The 26,742-nt window shown below is 40.8% G+C and overlaps 1 protein-coding gene across 6 annotated transcripts in view; it reads left to right on the plus strand.

The window, feature by feature from the left end:
• Macrod2 (mono-ADP ribosylhydrolase 2) overlaps window positions 1–26,742 on the plus strand; it is a 1,935,542-nt gene that overhangs the window by 1,890,829 nt on the left and 17,971 nt on the right. For 5 of the 6 annotated variants that reach the window (XM_021155700.2, XM_029471903.1, XM_029471912.1 and 2 more), the window contains one exon: window positions 26,467–26,544. The exons of the other annotated variant lie outside the window; for it this stretch is intronic. In XM_021155700.2, coding sequence (XP_021011359.1) covers window positions 26,467–26,544 — 78 coding nt within the window. The remainder of the gene's footprint in view (window positions 1–26,466; window positions 26,545–26,742) is intronic. 6 annotated transcript variants of the gene reach the window in all.

Below are 26,742 nucleotides of genomic sequence, written 5' to 3' on the forward strand. Positions count from 1 at the left end.
TGCGTGTCCAATGGGCCTCTCTTTCCAGTGATGGCCGACTAGGCCATCTTTTGATACATATGCAGCTAGAGTCAAGAGCTCCAGGGTACTGGTTAGTTCATAATGTTGTTGCACCTACAGGGTTGCAGATCTCTTTAGCTCCTTGGATACTTCAAAGCCGGTCTCTTCACTGACTTTCCTAATCATACCCCATATTGCTTTTGATTTTATTTAACTCTGCATCTATACTTTGTTGAAGTTCATTGAGCTTCTTGTGATTCTTCTTGCTAAATTGCATACCAGGCATTGAATCCATTTACATTTCTTTGGTATCTGCTACTGGAGAGTAGTAGCACATTCTTGGAGCTCTAACAGCGCCTTGGTTGGCAGTGCTCCTCACCTTCTTATGTTGAGATTTCTCTATCTGTGGAATCAGCTCTCTCTGCGTAACTTTATCAGATGGTCTTCTAAGTAAATGGCTTTCTTCTGAAGCTCTGCCTTGAGGGTGTAGGTTTATGATACAAAGTTAGATTTATTTTCACATAGAAGTGAGCATGTAGGATTGGCTTAAAGCCTCTAGTAATGATTTTGGACATCGTTTGTATCATGTTAGAATTGGAGAGGCTCACTGTCTCTGCAGGCTGTACGGAAGCAGAAATGTTCCAACAGTTCCAGAAGAGAGAGTGGAGAGAGCGGTTGCTCACTGTCTACATACTCCTACAATGAACCCCTGTTGGGAAATGGGGACAGTCCACAGGTACTGTTGATGCTGGTTATGTTGCTTGTTGGTATCTTTGGTACTGGTTACAGCAGTAGTAACAGGAGGTCTGAAGAGCTTGTCTTCTTATGAAAAAGTGGTACAGACCCATTTGCTTTTCAGACAGTGGTAGCCAGAACCCCAGTGTATGGTCAGAATAGGTGCACATAAAACAGGTCATAGTCCTTGCTGCTGCTATTGTGAGTACCCACCCAGACGTAGGATCTGGGGGATCCCTGGATGTTCACACCAATGGCTATGGCAGGGACTGGTACCTTTCTCTAGCAGCCATTTCTATCTGCCCCTCCTTATCAGCCTTTGAGTAGAGACTGGACACATCCAAGGATACCCACAGGTCCTCTCAGGCTACGCACACCCACGAGTTTTTCTCATTCCATTGTTAATAAGTACTTCCCAAGCAGCAAGGCCAAATGAGCCAAGTCTAGACCTGGGAAAAATATCTCTCCAGACCTCCTTAAGCCTGTCTCCCTGAAAAGTGATACAGCTCAAGGATGCCTCTGCACGCCTCTGATAACATGACTTGAGTGGAATCATAGACTTTTCCCCCAACACTGGTCTCAGAGGGAAAGCTCCTCTGACATTCTGGAGTTTGCAGGCCTTAATACAATCTTTTGTGACTGTGTCACAACACCCATGAACTACAATACAGGGCCCCCAAGGATTTTGAGTCAGATTCAGTCTGCTGGTAGATATTGGATTCACCAGGTTACCTTTCCACCAAGCCACCAGAGAGGTAGAAATATGAACAGCTTCTGACCTTCCCCCCCACCCCCTGTCCCCGAGCAGTCCAAATTCATGCAATAGCTCCTTTCTCAAGTTGACTCCTGGCTTTAGCACCCAGAGCCCACTGTTCATTAGGAGATGATGTGTAATCATTTCCAAATGCAAACTATTGTGCACACTTTAGTTTCTCTAAAAGAATAGCATACCTCTAGAGGTTGCAGAACTCCCCAGTAGCCATTTGGACTGACAATGCCCATTCTGATAACTTTGCTGAGATACTATTTCACCTTCACCCATGCATAAGCAAACTTCACCCCTCCCTGGTTATGGAGCATGGGCATATGTGCCAGGATATTTTGTTTATCTTTCTTTGCTGTAGTCCTGGGACTCTGAGCTATATCAAGTTCTAGTTTTTCTCAAGCTGGCTTCCAGTGTCTTATCTCATAGTCAGCTACCTCCAAAGGTAGATGCATGCTCATTTTCTTGGTTCTTCTTTGTGGAGACAGTGAATGATGGGTGAATCTGTCTTAAAATTCCCCAAATTTAGCATTCATATTCTTGCAAGAATAAATGTGTAGCAGAAAGGTTGAAGAACAAGTGCTCTTAGTTAAAGAAAACTAACAAAAAAGATAGTCAACTGTGTTACCCATCTAAAATCTGAGTTTTCCCTTAAGTGATATATAACATCACTGATCATAAGAAAATCAGCAGCTCTTACCAAAGGCAAGTAAATAAAATATTAACACAGTCTAGATTGTTGAACTGAAAATTCAAATGGCAAAACATGTTGTATTAGTCGGGGTTCTCTGGAGTAGCAGAATTTAGAGAATAAGTCTCTTCCTGGATACATAGAAAGGGAGTTATTAGAATCACTATAGGCTTTGGTCCAACTAATCCAGTAATGGTAGGCTCTGAGCAGAAAATCTAAGAGTTCAGAAGCCACTTAGTCTACAGCATTGGAGGTCTCCAGCTGGTCTTCAGTAGACACTGTACTCCCAGAAAAGTAGGGTCTAATGCCAATAAAAGAATGAACTTGCTAGCAACACAAGCACAAGCAAGCAAAGAGCAAAAGTCCTTCTGTCTTCTTACTAAGGCTTCCAGCAGAAAGTGTGACCAAGATTAAAGGTGTGTCTTCTCACCTCAAAAATCCAAATCAAAAGTGTGTGATTCCCTGTATCAATGGTCCAGACTAGAAGTGGATTCACCTCCTTCAAACAAAGCAAGTTATCTCTTACAGATGTGCCCTCCATTTCTGGATTGTTGTTCATTCAATTGCAAGGTAGTCACCAGAGAAGACTACTGGGACATGTATTTAAACCAATAAAAAGTTTTCATTGTCTGGCCAGTGTCTACACTGGGTGTTCAGAATCCTAGAATTGCTCTGAGACTTCTCAGGGAGACTTTTAAGCATCAAAACTATGTTCTGGGTTGACATACTTCAGTAAGCAACAACAGTTAGCCAAAAGCAGTACTACAGAAGCCAAAAATCAAGGTCAGTCCGTTTAGAGACTTTCTCAGAACTATGAACTTTCATGGATTAGGTCCTTGTTTTCATTTTGGCGGATGGTGCTGTCTATGTGCTGAGGTTTACAGCATGAATCACACTTGCATCACAGAGTCAGTTATGCTTCTTCTGTTACAATTCCAGATGTGGTCAAGTTGACAACCAAGAATAGCCATCACACATGCCTCTTAAGTTTGGAGTGAGATTGGAATAAGGGCTGCCCCTCTAAGTTTTGCCATGTGCGCTATCTACTAAAAAGCACATATTAAAATTCATATTTGAGATCCCACTGTGATGGATGGTGAGGGATGGCTTCGGTGCATCTTCCCTGAAATGGGTGTTTTGTTTTGTTTTTAAATACCACGACTATAGCGTCTAGGAAAACTGCAGCACTTGCTTGCAGCAATGTTAAATGGCCAGGTAACAGTGTTCTAGTTTTCCATGGCCAAGTGCTTCCATTTTAGGAACAAGCAGCCTACCTAGTGTCACTATATTTATAGTCTTGAAAGTTTTGTATCACTCCCATGGGAGATATAGAGAAAGGAACGTTTACAGAGAATTCACAGAGTGGCATTCCAATTTACCACCCTGCAGATTCTTCTGACCATGACTGTAAGTAATGGCATTCTATTAGTGCCAGAAGGCTGGAGCAGATGGCTTGGTCTATGAGCCAGCTGCATTGCATTCAGATGTTCTAAGAAATAGCTGTTGAGAAAGACTCTAGGTAAACAGAACATTGAATTGAATACTAGAGAGGGGAAGTCCCATACTATCTGTACCCATTTACCATCAGCTAGATCTTTACCATCAATGTTATCACAGGACTTCTGTAAAAACTTCAAAATGAGGGAGGGGATATTCTGCTGCAAATTCCCATCTGGCCCTAACATAGGCATTTCCTACAGTATAGGTAATGTCAATATTTGTCTCTAGAAGTTTTCTACTTTTTTCCACCACCATTAATAGCACTAAATTATGGACCTCCTTGTAGTGTAGTTCAGCTCTATTACCATGTGAGGACTTTGCCCAAGAAGTCTCAATACATGGGTGGTAGCTTTGTTATACTGAAGATGTCAGCATTAATAGCCTGGTAATTATATTCCCTAGATCAGACAACCAGTTGTCTTAAACGACAAGTCCTGTGTGAATTAGTAGATAGCTAGGCCTAATTTCCCCCCTTCTCGTTTGCAAAGTAACAGCCTCACTATTCTCAAAGAGTCTATGTGATGAATTCAGGGGAGGGGAACCAGATCACCATCTGGGTTTAAAAGAAGCCAAGAAAAAATAACCAGACAACTTCTTCAATATCCCTGGACCATGTCACTGTCCCTTTCATTCCCATTTATCCCAGCCAAAGCATCTGCTGTAGTCTTCAATGCACCTGTCTTCCTATGCATGATCTTTGTGAGAGGATTCCCTACAGGCAAATAAAGACTCTACCCTCACCTTCCTTGGTAACAAATGGCCGTAGGAGAGGTCCTTGTGTGCTGTCTATCTGGGTTGAAGAGTGTTTTTATAGTTTATTGAACCAAGTATCATTCTTTATTTGTAGAAATGTAAGAGGGAGGAAGAATGGAAGGCAGTCTTTAATAGCAATGATTTGCTGCTTGTATGTCTTTATTTAAATCCTTTCCCCAACTTCTTTTCACTTCTCTTTCTTCCTAACTATTGTTATTTGATTTGATTCTACTTCTACAAATGACCTGTTAACTTCAAGTTCTATTTCTGTGAATGGTAACATCACCATCACTGAATTCTACATTTTTATAATAATTCCTATGAGGAATACCTTCTAGACATCTCCAGCTCACTCTCTTCAACACTGGGTTTTTTAATGTCTGCTCCCATCTGCAATGCTTCCTCTGAGCATGTGGTAGTTCCATTATGCTCAGAGGTTAGAGCCAAAGTTTTGAAGTTGTCTTGACCTCTTCGCATTGTCACCAACATCACCTGTCCACAGCGTCAGCAATGCTTATTAGTTTATTTTAAAATATCTTATGTCTCCTACCACCAACAGTCATGTCCAATTTGCATCAACTACTGCAATAACTTATTTGATTCCATAACTTCATCTTTGCATGTTGCCTATCATATTATCACAACTGGATGACTCTTATGATATAAGTATGTCTCACTTTTCAAAATCTGTCCTCAGTCTTGTGTGGAAAATAACTCTGCCAGTCCCTATGGATTGTGACTTTGACCCTTTGTCCCCTTTTACCCCTCATCTGAGTTTCCTTTAGTCCCTCACATCTGTACCATTCTTTATAATATAGGTGTGCTCGTACCCAAGGGTTTTCACACTTACTGTTTCTTTCCCTCAATGCCCCCTCTTAAACTCCTCATATCCTGTAGATCAGAGGATTTTTTTCAGTTCTGGCTTTTGAGTCCCGGAATCCATAACAGTGCTCAGCTCTCAGCATATACATCATGTGTGACTATTTAGGGTGAGATGATCTGTCCTCTCCAGAAATTGTTTTTCTGTTTTGGATGTTTTGTGTTGCCACATGGCCCTTGCAGAACTGATAGAGCTCCTCAAACTAAACTGATTTGGTCAGGTTCTAAATTACCTGATTAAAATGAAACTCAGTTTCCTAGTCCCATCATCCCTATCAGTCTACGTCTTTACTTAGCCTTCTTTGCTACCCTCTGGTTTTCTTACCCACTCTTCTGTTCCTGGAGCAGGCTAATTTACCACTGGGAACACTGGGCCAGGGCTTCCTCCTTCAGAAAAACATGTGTTCCTTCAGGTTCTCATAACCAGATCCCTTAATTGGGTCTTAATCTGAAGTTTCACTCCTAGGTGAACCTCCTCTCCACTTACTCCAGCTGGATGGCCTCTTTTTCCTGTCCCTATAAAAGCTTCCTCATCTTGATTACTGTATTACTAGAAGCCCACAATACATGGCACACAGTTGGTACCTACATTATCTGTGGAGGACGAATGAATTTCATTAGTCCAGCAGTCAAGGTCTTGAGACTTTTCCCTGCAGGAGAGCATCAGCCCATGGAGCTGAAATAATTAATGTATTGGAAAGTCCATCTCCTGTAGCCTGTGAGTGTCTGGCCAGGGAGAATGTTTAATTCATAGTCACCCCTACCTCCAAGTCTCTCACAGCTTGTAGTATCTAGGAACTTTCCACAGGTGTTAGCTAAGCTACAAGGAAGCTTTCAAAAGGCCAAAGGCATCTCCATCAACTTCATTGCATTTGAGAGAATGGGCAATGTGAATCATAGAGCATAAAGTATTAAAAAAGCAGACATTATGAAATGATCATGGAGACCTAATGAGAAAGAATGCAAAGTAGAACTAAGATGGAAAGAAAACAAGTACCTAAAGTTAGGCTCAGAGGGAAAAGGAATACCGTGAGGTCATCGATTCATATTGTCAGTTCAAAATGTGTCAAGCTCTGGTGTGGAAATTTACATGTCCTCTGCACCAGCTAAAAGATAGCTGAATCTACACCCAGAATCTACAATTAATAAGTCCTGTGAGTCAGCATTTTGACAACCCACACAAACTTCTTACAGCAGGCAGCATTTCCAATTTTCTCTTTTCCTTGTGTTTGTCTACAAACCCTTTCTCATTTCCTGTGGTCCTATTTCTCACCTTGCTGAGAAAATAAAGGCTGTTAAGGGAAACTATGCAGCTTTGCATCTTCATCAAAATTGTCTCTGCTCATATACATGTCTCCTCAGCATCTTCGTCTGTTTTGGCATCTAAAACTTAACCTTAATATTGCCTCTCCCTCCGCCCACTTCTATCATTCAACACCCTGCTTCCTTAATGATTGCCAACTTTCTAGCATTTAATATCTCATTCTTTTTCCATTCTAGTTTGTCCCTTGGGCCTGGAAATATCTTGAGAGAATGTCCTACCCAGATTGGCCTGTGGGGCATCTTCTTGATGATGAGGATGGTGAGGGTAGGGTCCAATTCACTGTGTGGAGTACATGAGAAAACCCATTGAGCAAGCCAGTAAGCAGCATCCCTCTCTAGCCTCTGCTTCAGTTTAGTTCATGCCTCAAGGCTCTTGCTTGATTTCCTGCCCTGACTTCCCTAGGTAATGAATTGTAACCAGGAAGTATATTAAAAAAAAAAAAAAAAAACTCTTTCATATCCAAAGTTTCTTTGGCTGATGGTTTTGTTGTAGCAATAGAAACCCTAAGACAAGTGCCTGCTATTGTATAGGCAAGCTGAAGAAACAACCTCAAAATTGTAATGCCTTTAAGTGAGCAAAGCATACCTCTTGCTCTCTGGCAAAGTGGTCCTGAGTTTGGGGGAGGGAATCTGTTTACAGATGTTAAAAAACAGGGGACTTTCCTTTCTATGACTCTGATGTGTTTCTCAAGGTCTCCCTATGTGGCAGCTTGCCTGCAAATTCTTGGGTCCCAACAGCAGTTGGAGTCTCTAGGATAGGACACAGAAAGAGGTGTATTCTTCAGTTGCACCAGTGAATCTGATCTTTACTGGGGTTTAAGAAGCCCTGTTCATTACCTGTCAGAGGGCATGGGATGTGGAGTTCACTCCAAATCCTTTTTGAGTGTCAAGCCCAGAAGTCCATCATTTCTGTTTACTGTCCTTTGGATGCTACTTGATCATCAGGCTCCTGCCCAGCTGTCCAAGTAGTTGGGGAGTGGCCCAGGACTGTAGCCAAGAGAAGTGTTCCTCTCCTGTTTGTTCCACTCTTCTCTCTGCCCCCACAAGATTATTCTCCCATCAGCAGCCAGACTAATCCTTCCCAAAACACTAACAGATTATGCCACTGCCCATCAAAGCCTGCTGTTGTCATAGCCTTCCAAGTAGCAATTTAGAGTCTTCCAAGGACTGGACCCCTGTACCTTTCTGACTGTGATTTGTTATTACTTCATATGCTGAGCTTCCAAATACTGCCATCTTGAATTCTGCAACGAAACTAGGTCTCTGTACCTGCTGTTTCTCCTGTGATCTTTCTGGTATGAACTCATTTCAGGGCTCAGAAAGTCCATTAACTTTCCCTGGAAATATGTCCCTGAAAAGTAGCCTTTACTGTCACCACCCCAACACAGGACTGAATGAAAGGCCTATATTAGCCCAGAATAACTCATAGTCACTTTGAATTTACTCATCTAAGACTCTGGAAGGCAAAGACTGTTTCCTACATGCAGTTGCTGCCTGTAATCCACAAAGACATTAGGGTATAGCAGGTGCTGAAGGAAATTCTGCTAAGCAATGGGTACAAAGTAGTTACATAGACCTTCAAAGTCAATAGGTTCTTAGGGAGTGAGGATGTTGATTACCATATTTCAGCTAGATTGTGTTCTTAAGTCTAACAAGTTCACTCATCCTGAATCAAACATTGTACTTTAATCATAGACAATATTGCTGCTACCATAAACAGATGGAACTGGAAGAAAGGGTACTATGCCATCACCAGAAAACCAACTCAAAATTCAGCACTCATCATAGCATGTCCACCTTCTTTACAGACAAAAGTCTGCATATCTTTATCACCAATTCATTTACATATGCAATTTACATAATAAATAGGAAAATAAGGAAGCACAGTACTTGAAATGTAATCAAATTACATTGTTTATAAAACAGAAAACTGAAGCTTGCTGATGTCAGTGGGTTAGCAAAGACCTCTCAATAGCTTAATCATCTACTGCATGACTCAGCCCCATATTACCATCAGTGCTTCTATGACTCATTCTGGTAGACCAACTTTTAATCAAAAATGAGAAACTCAGAGGATGCTCACATAAATATTAGGATAGCATCCTTCATAGGGATGAAAAGAAGTAGTATTAGCCTCAACAAGATTCAATGGCTTGTAAGCTCAGAATCTGAGCAGAGACACTTGCCCACCCCTTTAGGATGATCTCACACTCCTCCACACTGTGGGTCATTGCCACCTTTCCCTCCCTGCTGATTCTCCTTCAGACTGTCAGCATGCCTCAGCTTCCATCCTAAGAGCAGAGTCACACAAACAGCTCTACAGGTTATATCCTTCCAAAGCAGGGAAATCATAGACAAAGCTGGAAAGCCAAAGGGGATTAAACAACACGCCTATAAAAACCAAACAGACACAAGTGTTGTCTTTGGCTGTGCATTTTATCAGCTAGCCAGGAATAAAATCAGATAAATCTGGCTCCAGCATCAAGGCACATTAGCACTGTTTTCTACTGTCTGTCTCTTTTCTAGTCACATATATAGGTAGGTAAGTATATCAGGAGACAATGTATATTGGACTAATACTGAGAGAATACTTGTGGGATTATCACTAAGCATCTTATTTTAAACATTACCTCTGAATGAGTTAGGTTTTAGTTTGTTTTTCACATTAGTATCCTGAATCACTGTGCTGGTAAATAATATCTGACATAAAACAACCAGTCAACAAGTAGTAGAATCCAAACAGGCATCTTAAACGTCTGCCTTTCCAAATGACTGGGGGAGTCCTGTAGACTAACTTTTGAGTTAGGATAGTTTGGTTTCTCATTGTAATTTTATGACCTTTGAAAATTATTTACACACAATTTATTTATAGGCAGGTCTTCGCTGAATGAAGGAACAAACACAGCGATTTTTCAGAATTTCTGCCTGGAAATGCAGGTGTGCAGCATTTAGAATTTTAGAAAGCCATTCCATTGAACCAATCCTGTTTCTAGTGTTTGATTTCCCCAACTTCATAGGTATTATGCTACATATAAATTTGAGGTAGGCTATCCATTAAATGTGTGCACTGGCCTTCCAGAAACTTTGTGATTGATGTTAGTGAAAAACTGTCAATAAGCCAATGACTCGTGGATTCTGAGGCAGCTTTTATGATACTGAGTACCCAGCCCAGTCCTTACTCACTGGATGTAGGAAGAACCCTAGAGCTCTGCCTTGGACAAACATCATGAGTGGGTACAGTGCAGATGGCCCAAAGACTAAAATGGAAAGGATCAGGTGGTGCTATGGGTCTAGTCTGGGCTAGTTTCCTTGAGAAATCTTGGAAAGTTATATAGACTTTTTCAAAGAGTACATTCACTTCTGGAGTAAAACTATTTGTTCATTTCCTATAAAGATTAAAAAAAAAAACCCTGCATGATATTGAATACGTCCTGCATGTGCCAACTTAGCTTAATTGGATATGTATACTTATTTCAGTTATTTCAAATTTAGGTTCATATTTATTTTTTTATATTCAGTCTTCATATCATCCCAGGAGACTTTTATTTTTCTATCAATGTTTCCAAAATTAATATATGTGAGAATGAGTTTCTACTATCACTAAGAAAAAGAACAGACTCTCTGAATAAAGAGTTCAGTGGAAGGGTCATTTTAGAGGCAGATTTTATTTTTAATTCTAAATGACCATAATACCTATAATTCCTGATACAAAGTCTGGGAAAATTATTCATTCATGAATTTTTACTTTCATGAGTAAAGTAATTAAGTACCCATCATTTGATAAATGTTATGATCAACACACACACACACACACACAGAAGAAAACTGTGCTAACTCAGAACATAGTATGAAGGACTATTAGGCCGAAACTCATAAGTTGGAGCTATTTTTTTTTTTTTTAGTTTGAGCTATATTTTCAAATATATCTTATACTTTACATACTGTGTGTGTGAGTGTGTGTGTGTGTGAGAGAGAGAGAGAGAGAGAGAGAGAGGGAGGGAGAGCTTTGTACACGTATCTACCACTGAAATATATCATAGCTCCTTTAAAATTTTTGAGATAGAATTTCATCAAGTTGTCCTTGGTCATAGGCAGCCCAGGTTGGCTTTAGACTTGTAATGTTTCTCCCTCAGCACCCAAAAAATCTGCAGTTATAGATCTTTCCCCAAGCTCACATTCAAAGCTGATCTTGAATGTAAATAGTTTATCCGGGGAGGTTAGTCCTAGGGACTGGGGCAGGGTGGGGCAAGAAGAGACAGTCACTGAAGGATGATGAGCTGTTAGAGTTCAGGCTCTTATGCTGGGATAAAGTACTCTGACCAAGAGTCACCTGGGGAGGGGAGGGAGGGGCTGTTTGTGTTTGTTTTTGTTTTCACTTGTACTCACAGGTTTAGCCAGTGTTTAGCCAGTGACTCTCTCTGTCAATTGTTGAAGTTACAGATTGGGGGAGGGGAGTTAGAGCTTTAGCACTTTAAATAAAGAGCAGTCAATAAACAGATAGTTCTCAGGTTTTAATGTTCTCAGGAAGGCCTGGCTGTCACTGACAAAACAAAAATAAAACTCTAGTACCCTGGCAAGCAGAGTCATCGGGAGTAAGAAATCATCAGAGTACACACACACTGTCCTTAGCAGCTGAAGGGGTACATAGTCAACCCAGAGAAGATGGCTGAAAATCACAGTAGAGTCTCAAAGATTCTAGGGGATTTGGATATCTTAACCTGGGCATTGTTTAAAAAACAAACAAAATGAATGAACAAACAAGCACCTATCTTCCTTAAGAACTTGAACCATGAGCCATGCCAGTCATGGACATATGTACCCTGAATTCATTCTACCAATGCAGTCTATAGAAACATCAATTGAAGTGATCTGAAATTGGAAATGCTGTCCAATATCTCACAAGCAAATGCAAACCCTCTGCCTGAACTTAGTTTCAATCTAGGTTCACAGCAATTGTAGAGACATTGATCCTCCAATTCATCTCAAGTCCCTACTGTTAAGAGGCAGGGGAAGAGATATCTTCAAGTCAATGAAATACGATTTTAACAAGCTAGCCATTTTTCCTACATAAGAAACATTCTAGAAGCACTCCTTTCCTTGCTTACAAGGTTTATATAAATGTTCATGCACACATGAACCACCACATAGCTAACAGTCTCCCTGTAATGGAGTCTATATAACGGTATATGAGAACCCATCCTTTTTCTCCAAGGATTACAACCACACAAATAGTCAATGTTCAGTTGAAATCATCTGGCTAATAAGTGGGGTATATTCAACAGAAGTAAAGAGCTAAAACCAAAGCTTGACTTTTAGCACATTATTGATATTTGTATCTGCCCAAGAGAGAGTAGATAATGTCCTGTATCTTGTGCATTTTGTATTTATAAACTGGATTTTTTCAACAACAAAAAATGTCTATTTCATTCTATAAAAAGAAGGAAATTAAATTCTGTTGATTTTTTCCCCTCTTAGTAAGCCTGTTCTTCAAGCTTTCATTTGACAATCACATATGGATTGGTCTCCGGGTTTGTATTTTTTTTTAAGAATAGCTTTGTGCCCTGCGATCAATAAATCAAAATTGGATTGCCTCATCCCCAAAGGTGAATTGTTATCTTGCTGAAGAGGTTATGTGACAGGATCTCTAGTTTGGTAAAACTACATGAACAAAAAGAGGATTAAGATTTCTTGGGCTGAAAGGAAAATTCTATGTGGCTATTTTTTCCTGTTATGGGGAAGGTTTCCTGAATTGTCTCCTAGAACAAGAGATTAAATGTCAAGAGATAAAGCAGGCACAGGCCCTATTATTTCCACCTGCCAGAATCCATTCTCTCACCAAAGATGCTGTTTTCACACAGCCAAAGAAATCAGCTTGACAGCTGTAGGAGTGTCCACGACAGTCTGAGAGAGGAAGCAGTGGCCAAACCAAACAGAGGGCAAAGGATCCATACCTTGTTAAGACAGTGGATCAAGCATAGTATCCAGGCCTGTGGGAGAAACCAGGGTACCTGAAGATTCCCACATCCGAGACAGAAGTACAAGCCAGCTATCACAAATGAGTTGGGTGTGAGTGGACCAGTGAAGATGTTAGGCACGGTGGGGTTGGAGAAAGGTTCTGAGCAGCCCTGGGGCATCAACTCAGACAAGGGCTGATGCCATGGCATGAATTCATGAAGACCTCTGTACCCAGGGGGATTGACAAGTTAGTGGAAGCATCCGCTGAAAATTGACAACCACCTGTATTCCTGTCCCCTTGGGCCTTTTGGTGACCAAGAAAGCCATGAAGCCTTGTACTTATTCATTTTCAGAACTTGCGACATGGTCTTCCGAACATAGCTGAGATGCATTACTGACTTCAGTCATTAAAAATCCACAGTGTTATCAACGCAGTTTTCTAGGAGGCTAGAAAGGTGAATCAAATTATTGAGATTTACTCCCTAATTTTCTAACATGGGTACACCGTTTATGTTGTAGGTCCCCAAGGATCCTGAAGGCAAGAAACATCTCCATACTCTCCTTTTATGCTGTACCCACTGCCATCATGGTACAGAGACATTGTGTCACAGAGCTGACACTCCCTCAGCCCATCCCTGGGATATGGAATATATGCTAGTTCATTGCTTGCAAATGAATAAGGCTGACAGGGCCACTCAGTGAAAGTTTTGGGGGGCCATTCCCCAAATTTTAGCTCTATAGGATGCTCTCACTACTCTTGCTAGTGTGAATGCTTGAGAGGAACTAAGAAATCTTAGTCCTGACTACCTCAGTGTGTACATGGGGGCAGCCCCATCACTTCACTGGGGTCGGTGTTCACACATGGGAAAGGTCTCCGGTAAGCAAGAAGATGGACATGGAGCTCCTTGATTCAAAGGGCAGAAAGGACTCTTGTGCATAAGCTATCATTGAGGAGGGACTAAAACCCCATGTAAGGAAGGGCCTGGGCAAACAGCATCATAACTGAATGGTCTTTGTAAAAGGCAGCAGGCTAGGATCAACAGAAATTTCAACTGTGTGCTTCATAGTATCGCTGAACTTGGCTTTCATGTAGGCATGCATGTGCTTGTTTGGGGTCTCAGTTAAATGCTTGAGGATAGAAACGTGGTTAAAACTAGAGAAACGGAAAGATTAAGATTCCAGTGTCTAAGATGTGGCTTTGTGAAGACAAGCTGAAAGAAGTATTTAGTTTAATACCAGGTGTGTATGAAAATTTCTCTTAGCTGGAAGTAATCTATTCTCTCTCTTTGAAGCCGAGAGAATTGGTATTGGGCTGCAACCAAAACCAGGATCAGTTTAGCAGAACCATTCGAGCATTTTCAGATCAGAGTCTCAACAGTCTCCTCCCATGTTCCTGTAGACTAGCATGGTATTTCTCAGATGCAGGGTGTTTTTCTGTATGTGTTTGTTTTATTTTAATAGTTTTTAATATTTTGGTCATGATCAAAGGTGATATAGTAAGATTTTATTAAGTATTCAGAACAAACTGTGCTGTTTAAGAAACTGCCACATAGATGTTGAATGTAGGAGAAGTAAGAATGTCCACAAATTAAAACGCACAGGATGGAACTCCACCTTGAATAGCTGTGTGCGTATGCAATCATGTAGGATTTCCATTTGAGGTGCAGAAGTGCTTTCTTTTGGGAGCCTCAAGGATATAGGAAGGTTCTGAGAATGCAGCCTTAGTTATTTCCAGCCCTAAGTTCCTTCCTTATGGAAGATTTTACATAAAGCACCATTGGGGGAAAAAAAAAATCAAAGCTGCCCCTGCTGTGGCTCCTTACTTGGATAAAGTCCTATTAGAGTCAAAGAATAAAGAGACTCTACTGGCTGAAAAAAAGAAAGAAGGAATGAAAGCATGAAATCCCACCTATCTCAGTGTTGCTCAGTAGCCCGTGGTGTACAGATTAGGATGGTAGAGGTAGAGAAACAAAAGCCACAAAGGGTGTGTGATGTCGCGTGGAGTTTTACAGATACCCAATTTGTATTGTTCCTGCTGGACAAACCCAGATGTAGCCAAGCTCTGGCAGCCTCTGGCTGAGAAGGGCCTCCTTAAAGTCCTCCTTCCTGCCAAGCCCCAGTGGGGGTGGGGGTGGGCTGCATAATGAGGCTGAATGAGAATTGGAAACTTAATTAGGGTCTGATAAAGGGAAAGAAAAGACCAGCCGTGTGTAGAATGTGAGATCAGAATCCAGCTCTGTTGAACTAAGCATGCCAACCTGAGAAGGCTGGGCTGGTGAGACCACACTGTTAGGGGTGCTGAGACGACCTCTGAAATTACAGGGAAAGTCACACAGCATAGAAAAGGAGAACAGGAGGGGCCCAAAGTGCTAGGCCTAAGGCAGTTGGTTAAAGATTTAAAAAACAAAACAAAACAAACAAACAAACAAAAAAACCAATTTCTCCAGGTGTTCTACACACAGGGGATGGCTCTATGTGTCTAAATGGATATAGGACAGGTCAGACAAACTCATGTAGCTACAACGTTGAAGTTAGCTTTTTATACTCCAAAATATTTCCTTTTCTTCTTCAGACAAGATAACTTTTTTTCTTCCGAGTTTTATATTACATCCCTGGCCAGTGGCCGGCCATGAGGATGCATAATAACTTGCATTGGCTACCTGTGAGTTCCATGAGGAGAGCAATAGCTCACTTATTTTGTATCTCAGCAAGTGAGAGTCTATTTTATGACCCCATTCGGAGCCCATAAGCAGGACCATTTGGGATCCAGAAAGATTTAGGATGCTAATGAGAGAGTGGAGAGCTGGCTAGGCAGTTTAGAGTATTGTAGAGTATTGGCTGTTTTCCTAGTGGACAAAGGTTTGGTTCCCAGAATCTACTTGGTAACTCACAACCATCTGTAAGTTCCAATAGATTTAATGCCCTCTTCTGGCCTTTGTGGGTGTCAGGCTCATCTGGGGACAGATACATAATACAGTTAAAACAAACAAACAAAAATAAATCTTTTAAAGCGATATTAATGTGTCATATAATATGCAGGTTGTATATAGTACTACATATAGCAGATAGATCATACAAAGATTAGGCAAACAGTCCAGGTTACACACCTGAGCCGGAAAGCCCATGTTATATAACATAAAAGCCCAGGTCCTTTGTATAGCACACAGGGTCCTCTATGCCGATAAATAGCTTCATAGCTCTGATGCATTAACTCATCTTTGATGTTTATCATCTTTTCCTGCTATAATTGAGTGTCTTTCTGTTCTATGTCCTGGGCAAGGACACACAAACCTAGAACTCACACTGGCTGTTCACAGAGCCCTGAGAGCCACGAGTTTAGATAGAAGAAAATCCTTCCTGAAAATGGTTCCTAGAGGACCACAGGCCATAGATATGGAGGGATCATAATGGTTAAGGAATAGATGCCTTACTCCTTACTCATTACCCTGCAGACACACTGAGGCCTCACCATCACATAGCGGGGAAGTAGGAGAGCAAGCATGCATGCAAACAGATGAAGAATCTACCGTGGAAGAAAGAAATTCATGAAAGACCCTAGCACTCTCTAAAATGAAGGGGAAGCTATATTGATGATATAATGGGCAAGTCATGTCAAAAAATGTCTGTATCACAATCTCACCTCAAATCACAGCTGTGATGTGTTATTGAGTTGTGAGGTGGGACAAGTAGTGTGTCTTGGAATACAAACCTTTTGAGCAAAATGCAGTTGAATTTATTATATCAAAATAAAAGACGAAAAATTTGCAATGTATTGCATAGAGGAGTTTCTTAGCTCACAAAGAACAATAAAAGTCAATAAAGAAAAACATACAATAATCAACCAATGAGGAAATCTGGTAAAATATAAATATATATATATAAATATACATATATAACAGAAATATATAAACATATATATATATATATATATATATATATATATATAACAGAAAGGAAGAGAGAAGGGTAACACTGGTCATAATGCAAATTATAACTGTGTATGGTAGGGTTTGTTCTCCAGGGAAAGTGTAAGGGTACTAAATGCTGGGATCAAGTGGGAAAATCATATTCATAATTGCTAATTAGGGCACAGATTGGTCTGTCTCTTCCAGAAAGCAATTTTGCGACACCCATGAACACCAAATGCACACATATTCTTGATCCAGGAATCCACTAAGAGTTTACCCTAGGGAACCATCCACAGAATTTTTCCAGAGTGTTGTATCCACCACATCTATGTAGCCAGACAGTAAAGCAGCATGAGAAGATATTAGATTGTTTTAAAGGTGCCTTAAGATGAATGTATCTGTTAAGATATTAATATATATGTATTTAATTTATAATATTAAACAGTGGAATATGAATATGCTGTGAATATTTGTATAATATAAAAAGGTTATGCTATGGAGAATATATCACATTGCCTATGCTTTATGTAAGAAGCTAAGAAGAACTGAGGGGACGTGACTGAGGGAGAGTAAAGGGAGACCAATTATGCATTTTATGTTTTCTGGGGTGATTATGGGAAAGATATAATAGAGAGGGTCATTTTCCTTAGCACTTTGAGAGCAGTTAGAGAGTTATGTGTAAGTGTTCTTTCTGTGTATTTTTAATCATCACTAGACTTATTTAAACATTAGGCTCAGTGAACTTTTTTTCATTTCCATTTAGAAATACATGTTTCTAAAACTTCAGTATATATCTCATTAAATTGTAATCCATTTCAGCTAATTAAATCTTCATAAAACATGAAGATCTCCATAATGATAAATCTTAAATTCCAGAAGGGGATGAGAGCTGCAGGAGGAGAGGGGGGGAGGGTAAAGAGGGGAGGGGAGGGAAAGGGAAGGGAAGGACAGAGGCTTTTGATAAGTAACAAACTGGAAATGCCTTCGAAATGCAGGACACTTAAAAGCCCTTGACTTATTCTTTTTTCTCTTTTTAAGATTTTTTTTTTTATGGATTTGAATACACTGAGCTGAGCTGTCTTTAGACACATGAGAAGAGGGCATTGAGTCCTATTGCAGATGGTTGTGAGCCACCATGTGGTTGCTGGGAATTGAACTCAGGACCTCTAGAAGAGCAATCAGTGCTCTTAATTATGACCAAGACCAAACATGGGCCTGGGTGGCTGTGGCCTGTCCTAAGAAGAAATGAGAAAAACACAAATCTCTTGAGTGCCTCTTTTTGTCTTCCTGTGTTCTTCTGTCTTCCATAGTATTTATTTTATTAGTATTAAATTTGTATTGTTTCATTGGTTTCTGATAAGTCTGTATCACTGTGGCGATTTGAGACAACTTGTTGTATTGAGGGACTTTCTTTACCTCCTTTCCCTTTTCTTTCTGCATGAGCTCTGGGGATGCTCCCTCCCTCCGAGAAAAGTATTCCCAGGTTGTCTTTCTCCATTTGGGGAGGGAGAAGGGTGAGGAAGGATAGGGGATATCATCACATGACTAAACATCCTGGCTGCTGTTGGCCCAGAGCTGTGGGGCTGGGGCAAATCCCTGGCCTTTGGTGCTTCCACACCTCCTGCCAGTTTTGCCCCACCCCTGCCCTTTGTAGCAGCTCTTACACTTTGAGACTGGTGTTTACAAGGGAGTTACTCTAATAAAGGCAGGTTGAGATGGGCCTGAGGCAAGGGTGCTCCTCTCTCACTCTCTGCTCTGTGCACAGTATGAACTTGTTCTGGCATCTTTTGCCTGCACCCCTCCCCTATTTGCCTCACCCTACCTACCCTGGGCTCCCCAACTTGAGATATTGAGCCTTTGCCTGCCATCCCTCCCAGAGACTTACAGCATCCTCTACCCATCTCTCCTCCACCTGCCCCTGATTCTCCTTTGGAATCTGTAAAGGGCCCTGGGACTAACTAGGCCAGAGCAAGGGACCAGTCTCTAACCTGGCTCCACATCCATCTGGGGACTGAGTGAGTGGCACCTAGACCTTCAGACACCTAGTTAGATCTGTTACCAGAGGGAGCGGAGGAGAAGCAGCTTGGGTTGTTTCCTTTGCCCCACCTTTCCATGGCACTGCCCCCGCCCCCTTACCCCCTTCTTATTCGTCCACTGATTGCTTTGTTTTTGTTTTTCAAGACAGGGTTTCTCTGTATAGCCCTGGCTGTTCTGAAACTCATTTTGTAGACCAGGCTGGCCTCAAACTCAGAAATCTGCCTGCCTTTGCCTCCCAAGTGCTGGGATTAAAGGCGTGTGCCACCACGCCCGGCCTGATTGCTATCCCCCCCCCCCCAACAATCTTGTACAGAGTATGTACCATTCAAAGGCAGGGGGGGTCTTGCTGCGGTTGGCTCTGGATGGAGATGGCACAGTTTTATTGTACAGGTGTTAAACAACAAAAGAAGAAAATGGGAAAAAAAGAAAAAGAAAGAAAGAAAGAAAGAAAGAAAGAAAGAAAGAAAGAAAGAAAGAAAGAAAGAAAGAGCCCTTGATTTAGTTTGAATGAGATTGAAGAATTTCCTTTGACATGAACCTTTGACAAGAAAACTAATACATTCTAGGCACTTATAGCTTGTTTCCAAACAAAAAACGTAAAAGACTAAAAGAAAAAATAGATACTTGTTAAGAACATTCATATCAGAAATTTGATGTTTTAGTGACAGACATATTTACCTTCAGCAAACTGATCATTTTTCTTTCTAAAAGAAAAAAGAGGTGTGTGACACTTTATTCTCCATACTTGAGTACTATTCATATAGATCTTAAAGAAGCTAATTATGGATAAGTAGCAATAAAAGGAGACTACAGTACTGAAAGATAGCAGCAATTTTTTTTTTCCTGAGATTGAATATAGTGTAAAGATGGAGTGTTGGTGACCTGGGAATAAAACTGAGTTTATGTCAGTAAGACTGTATTAGTGTAGCTTGGAGAGTCACATTCTCTCCTAACCCTGTGTTTGCACTGATGCTCTGTCCTCCCTCATTATGTGGGTCTTTGTTCTCTTCTCACTTAGCTGGATGGGAGTCTAGACCTAGATGTTTTGTTTTTACAATCATAAAAGCATTCTAAAGTCAACAAAGCTTGGATTAGATTTCCCTGAATATTTTAATTCAGTATTTTCTACATATCTATCCTATCCTTTTTTTGTTTAGTAGATGCTAGAAATTAACCTATTTATTATCATATATTAACGTGTTAGGTACAAATCAAAATTCTGACCTCACAGATATAATTTCTATGAGATGGAATTAAGAAACAATGTCCATTGACATATATAAAGTGTGTGTGTGTGTGTGTGTGTGTATGTGTGTGTGTGTGTGTGTGTGTGTGCATGCTATGACCATAACAATGCTGCATGTTAAATCATCTTTAGCCATAGCTTAGAATAAAACTCATCAATATCTTGATTGCAAATACCAGGACCAACTACAGTTTCTCTGACTCAGAAAGCATGCCAGGCTCTGAATTGAGTCTCATCCTCATTGGACCAGCTGATCCATAAAGCAAGCTCATGTTAAGGTAGAAAACAAGAGAACCAGCAGAGACTCAACTGTACAAATGCACTGCCAGTCTCGATGTGACTTGACTCAGAAGATGCTTTGTGCGCACCCCCCTCCCCAAATTTTCATGACCAAACTTAGCATCAGGAGACAGTGGAAAGAACTCCCAAGTGGGAATCAAGTGGGAAATAAACATTTTCAGTAATCAATAGCAACACTAGAACACAGATGTTGGGACGGTGGTTCAAAAATACTTCATTTGGGTCAACAACACTTTAATTCAATACAGTGGGGTTCCAATAGGCCCTGTTCTTTGAGCTTACATGCAAGTGTGTATTCTGAGAGATGATCGTCATTCTTTGTTTACATGACTTAATTATTAGTAAATATCTCAAAGTATAACCTTAGATGATTCTCCAACATCTTTCTAAATTTATGTACTTAAAAGGCCAGTTACCTGGCATTAAGTATGCACCATGGCATTTTTTTTTCTGTGATGAGGCATCCTCCATTTATCATTTTTTTATGTAATGCCACCGACCTACAAAAGGATGCTATAATCAAAGCTTTGAGGAGAGCAGTGGCAGTTGGTAATTGAAAATGAAAATGGCACTGAATGTCCCAGACTCTATTTCAGCATCTTTTATCTCCTGCTAGGAGTCCTCAAATATACCTCTTGTTTATGTTGCAAGCAGTACCAATCAAAATGGGGGAAGGTCAGGCAAACTGGAATAAATAGAGAATAGAGGTGTTTGGGCTTTATCAGATTCTATTGTCTATGTGGAATGGACTCATTTCTCTGGGACACTCAGTTGCATTGCTCAGCAGGATAGAAGCCGTTCAGATAACACCAGTGTCACACTCATGTCAGAATAACAAATGTCTGTTCTTCTCCCCCTTCCTGAATACACGTACATACTTGTACACTTGAGCAGATATACATATGAGCATGCAAAGTCATCAAAGCATGCCAGTGCCCATACACAGATAGATTCAAGTCCCATTCAATACATGCAGGTACACATCACCACATAGTAATGTTACAAAATGACTACATCCACCAAACACAGTTAGAGCTATGAGAACAGATCAAATAGACAATGCCTCTCTGTGCTCCAGAAATGTAGTATGTAGAGCTAGAACTTTGACGGCTGCTGTGCTTTCTGTCTGCTTTGAATCCCAAACCACCTATTGTATACATTGCTAATGTGTGCTAACATACTGCCATAGTTTGAGATGTCTCACAAGTCTTATTGGATAATGAGGTTAAAAGCATAGGCATAGGGCAAGCAACTTAACAGCTTACTGTTTTCTGGTTGGCATTTTGAACTTTACTTTGCTCAACTTGTTCTTTCGTGGCCTCCCTAGATCTTGACAGTATTTTGTATCCTATTTCTTTTTTTTTCCCTTTTTTTTTAAATTAGGTATTTTCCTCATTTACATTTCCAATGTTATCCCAAAAGTCCCCCATACCCTCCCCCCCCACCCCCCTACCTACCCACTCCCCCTTTTTGGCCCTGGCGTTCCCCTNTANTGGGGCATATAAAGTTTGCAAGTCCAATGGGCCTCTCTTTCCAGTGATGGCCGANTAGGCCATCTTTTGATACATATGCAGCTAGAGTCAAGAGCTCCGGGGTACTGGTTAGTTCATNATGTTGTTCCACCTATAGGGTTGCAGATCCCTTTAGCTCCTTGGGTANTTTCTCTAGCTNCTCCATTGGGAGCCCTGTGATCCATCCAATAGCTGACTGTGAGCATCCACTTATGTGTTTGCTAGGCCCCGGCNTAGTCTCACTAGAGACTGCTATATCAGGGTCTTATCAGCACAATCTTGCTAGTGTGTGCAATGGTGTCATCGTTTGGAGGCTGATTATGGGATGGATCTCTGAATATGGCAGTCTCTAGATGGTCCATCCTTTTGTCTCAGCTCCAAACTTTGTCTCTGTAACTCCTGAGCATTGCTTAATAGACTGGTAACTGACCTGTTCGCTGGGCATTTCTTTAAGGGTATTAACATTGGATGTCTCAGGAATTCTCTTATTTCTTCCACTCTGCCACTAGATCTAGATCCCATCAGAAGTGAGAACCCGGAAAAGAATGTCAACGAAATCATGTGTCAGTAGAAGTAGGCCAGCTCAGTTTCCTTCTGTGGTTATAACTTCTTATCAAATATAACACTGATGCTATAAATTCTTCAACTCAAACTGAATTCCTGAGAGTGGGATAAGGGTCAGACATTTTATAGTGGTTTTACTAGAAAAACAAAAACACAAAACAAGCAAACACAAAAGTAAACCCATGGTTTTATGAAACTATGAAATGTGGTAAAAAGTTAGTCAAAACCTTCAGTGATTACCAGCACACTTCTTTGTCACAAGACTGTTCCTTGTTCACTATCTGTTGTCTTTCCTGTCCTTCTAATCACATGTGCATTTTGGGGCTGTTGAGTACAGGAGTCCTGGGCGCTCTCTTAATGACTTTGGTAAACTTTGGCTTTGATAAACTTGTGCTGCTCACTGAGCATTTCCCAGATTCCCAGTCTCCTCCTTGCTAGATAGTATAACATGTTTTATGTAATATGTTTACCTCGTAGTCAGGAGATCCCTCCCTCTGCTCCCTTTTCTTACTGGTTCTGCAACCAACCTGGGATTTCTTTCAAGAATGTTGGAAACTATCCCTTCTGTAGACATTGGCTATTACCTAATTCTGTTTTGTTTTGTTTTTCTAAGAAAACTTCTGATTTCAAATGCTAATTGAAAAGATTTTGTTGGGTATGGGAATTTAAGTTAGAGACATTTTTCCTTTATTCCTAAGAAAATGTTACACTCTCTCCATTTCTGTGTGTTTGTTGCAAACCTACACCCAAATCTTAACTGTTGCTACTTTAAGTCCAATAGGCCTTTGCTTAACTAGACAATATTCACAGTTTTTCTTTATCCTTGGTTTCCAGCAATTTCACAATGATTGATCTGAGTTTTGCTTTGCATTAAGTTTTCTTATTGTTATCACACCCTTTATAGAATATCAGAGCACCATACTACCCATTAATTTCAACAAACTAGTATCTGTTATTTATTTTTTTTAAAAGAAGTATTTATTTTATGTATATGAGTACACTGTATCTATCCCCAAACATACCCAAAGAGGGCATCAGATTCCATTACAGATGGTTGTGAGTTACCATGTGGTTGCTTGGATTTGAACTCAGGACCTCTGGAAGAGCAGTCAGTGCTCTTAACCACTGAGCTATCTCTCTAGCCCTGTTCTTTCTTAAAATATTAGTTTTGCTCATTACAAGGAAGATTCCACAAATTCCAAGTTCTCTCTCAAAGGTTAGGCTGGACTATCTCTTACATCTTACACTCAGTGGGTGGGCCAGACTATGTCTGACAGGGCTCCTGCTCACTCTCCTGTGTTTCCTCCTGATTCAGCTTTTAGCTTATTAACCGTACTTCAGCTGAGTGGACCTGCCATCAAATTCACCTACTTAATTGCCATCTGGTTTTACAGTGTCTACTTTTCTGAGGGACTTTTTGGCCATGCATATTACTCAGCTCAGCTGCCAAATTCTTAGCCTACATGGCTCATTCCCATTTTGTCTATGGCCCCTTGCTTTAATTCTCCTGGTTTTCAGTGACCTGCTGTGGCAGCTTTGCACTGCCAGGTAATTTTTGGTTGTAGGGTGAACACGGTGCTTAAGAACTTTGAGGATAATTTGAGATTCTGAGTGCTTTTTATCTTCCTCAGAGAAGATTTATTTTTGCTTCCAACAAGTAGGAGAACATAATAGAGAAATGTAGTCCAAGGTCACCCAAGAAGGAGGTGTTTCTTTGTTTTTAAAAGTTATTTGTTAAAAGTTTGTGTGTGCGTATGTGTGTGTGTGTGTGTGTGTGTGTGTGTATGCTGGGAATTAATCCCATGTACTTACACATTCTAGGCAAGTGTTCCATTTAGCTATCTGCCAAGCTCTGGACTTTGTTTTTACTTAAAAGTTGATCTGTCTTAGACCTACCAAAAACTTGAAGCACTTAGCAGGGTCTTTCTTCCTTGGTGAACTCCAGCTGCTCACATTTTGCCTTCCTTCAACCCTGGGAGTGCCCATTCAATCATTGGTGCTAGAATGTCAGCTCATCGCTCTGTTCCTCACAGTGTCTGTGCTGCATTCTTAGCTCATTGGTTCCTTAAAATAATTCCTATCAACAATCTGTTCAGTGCTTCTAGAGATTCTTGGTAGAGGGTTAATCTGCATCTGCCAAGTCAAGCAGAAACCCTGTCTCATCATCATCATCATCTTCATTTGCATTTCTCTCATAAAACTGAGTCATTTCACTAGAATGTAGGACATTATTTCTTAATGAGCTCTTACATCTCTTGCAATTTTTCTATTGGATTAGTGACCTATATTTCTATTTTTAGAAGTTCTTTACATCTTTTAATACTATTAATTGCCTATGATTTTAAAATCCAAGTATTTTTTTTCTCTTACTAAACACTTGTATGTAAGCTCCACCCCAAAGCTTGTTCTGTTTATGAAGTCAAATATTTTTTTTTATTTTTCCTCATTTATGCTTTGCTTTCAGTCTTACATAGCAAACTGCCCATGCTCCCACCTTTATGGAGTACACCACTGGTTTTCTCTGCACTGGAGTGTAAGTAGTTTGCTAATGAGCAAATGCAAAGTGCTAAGTGTTCTGGAAGTTTCAGAATTGGAGTATGATACTATGCCGACAGGTCCAGCTGGAAGTTCAAGGTCTATTTCCTGTGTTCCAATCACATCCTCAGAAGAACTCAAGCAATACTACAGGACTGTTGCTCTTGAAGAATTTTCTTCCTGTGTTAGCCTTCTGTGCCGGCTCATCTAATTTTGCACCATCGGTTTTACCAAAGAATAATATCTCCCCAATTCCTCTGTCTACTTCACACTCCCTGTCTAAAATTGCCAATACAAAAGTCTGTTCAGCATTTTCAGTTAAATGAGCCTTAGCTCATACTGCAAATCGTAAGATGGCTTTCTTCCTCTCTGCCCGCTTCCACTGGTATTTGTATCTTCAAGTTCTGACCACCCAGGCTATGTGCTCAGTCATGTTTAAGTTGTATTTCTTGACTGTCAGCATCAGTAAATGGCTGCTGGGAGTACAGACTGTACCAGTAAAAGTCTCCCTCAGAAAAGATTATACATGGGATCTTTTGCTTCATCCCCACTTGGCACAGTGAACTTAACACATCCTACCCCAAGGATGTCCTCCTGTAAAATGATTTCACCTTCTCTTTAAAATATACAGAAATAAAAACTTCACATATTTGTATTGTAGCATTTTTATCTTATTTATGAATGCCCTTGTTATTCATGTTGAGAAAACATACTAGGTATTTAAGCTTTGAGAGGTTGAGTGTCTTTCTGAATATCTGGAAATGTGAACAGCCCTCTCTCGATGTGATGTGACAGTTAAGAATGTTGTGTAAGCTGAGTGTGGTGGCCTGCACCTTTAATCTAAGCACTAGGCAGGGGGACCTCTGAGTTGGAAGCCAGCCTGGGCTACTGTGAGTTCTAGGAGAGCCAGGCCTACACAGAGAAACCTTGGTGATGTTTTAGTTTTGGTTTTATTTGGGTTGGGGGGGAGGCTATAACTTGAACCACCATGAATTGATGTCCTTCTTTTTGAGGGTCATATAGAAAACAGTCACCACACAAGCCAGGAGCAGGCTAGACACTCAGCATGCCAACAGCCAACATGGCAGTGCCTTAAAGGTCTAGAGAGGCAGTCTTGTTGCATACCTGTAGTTTAACAAGGAGAATTCTTCCTATGAGGAAACGGGAACTTTCTACTTTTAGGCATGCTAAGGCAAGATCAGACTTTTTTCCCTCATGTTTTTTTAAAGTCCCTCCTCCTCCTCCTCCTCCTCCTCCTTCCTCTTCCTCCTCCTCCTCCTTCCTCTTCCTTCTCCTCCTCCTTCTCTCTTTCCCTCACCCTCTCCCTCTCTCCCTACAAGCCCTTCCCTCACTCCTTCCATATCCTATCTGCTCTCTCCCCTCACTCCCTCCCTCCATTTTTTCTCCATCTCTGTCTCTCCCCCTCTCTCCCTCCCCCTCCCTCTCAGTCCTTCCTCTCTCTTCCTCCCTAAATTTAAACAGTACTTTGTGTTGATTAGAGCACATTCTTTCTCTTATCCTACTACACTTCTTTTTTGAGAAACAGTGTGTGCACGAGATTACCTCACAAATTAAAGAGAACTTGGGAGACAGCTCTGGGATATTCAAGCATCTCAACCCACGACTTCCTCCTGTAACCCACTCTGCAAAAGAAGTTAAATCCCCAGAGCATTTTGAACTTTAAGAGGGCAGTGGAGGGTGAGAGCAGATTGGCAGCAGGGCTGAGCTGATTCTCTGTAATCAGGACTCTGCTTTCCTTCCTTCAGCTCAAGGCAAGGATGCACCTGCTGTGTTTGCAGAAAGCCAAGGTTCCAGCGAGGCAGAAAACACTTCAGGTCCTGATGGTGAGTCTGAGCTGCCTGTGCTCAACTGTGATTCTGTGGTACTTTATACACATGTAATCTAGGATGAAGGAAATTATTTGATCTAAGGATCAACATATCTGGTTAGAACAAAGGAAATTTCAAAAGCCAAATTCTACCTAGGAAATCATGAAAATGGAAGCCTTTAACACTCATACATACACACACACACACACACAC

Source organism: Mus caroli, chromosome 2, assembly GCF_900094665.2.
Source record: "Mus caroli chromosome 2, CAROLI_EIJ_v1.1, whole genome shotgun sequence".
Lineage (NCBI taxonomy): Eukaryota > Metazoa > Chordata > Mammalia > Rodentia > Muridae > Mus > Mus caroli.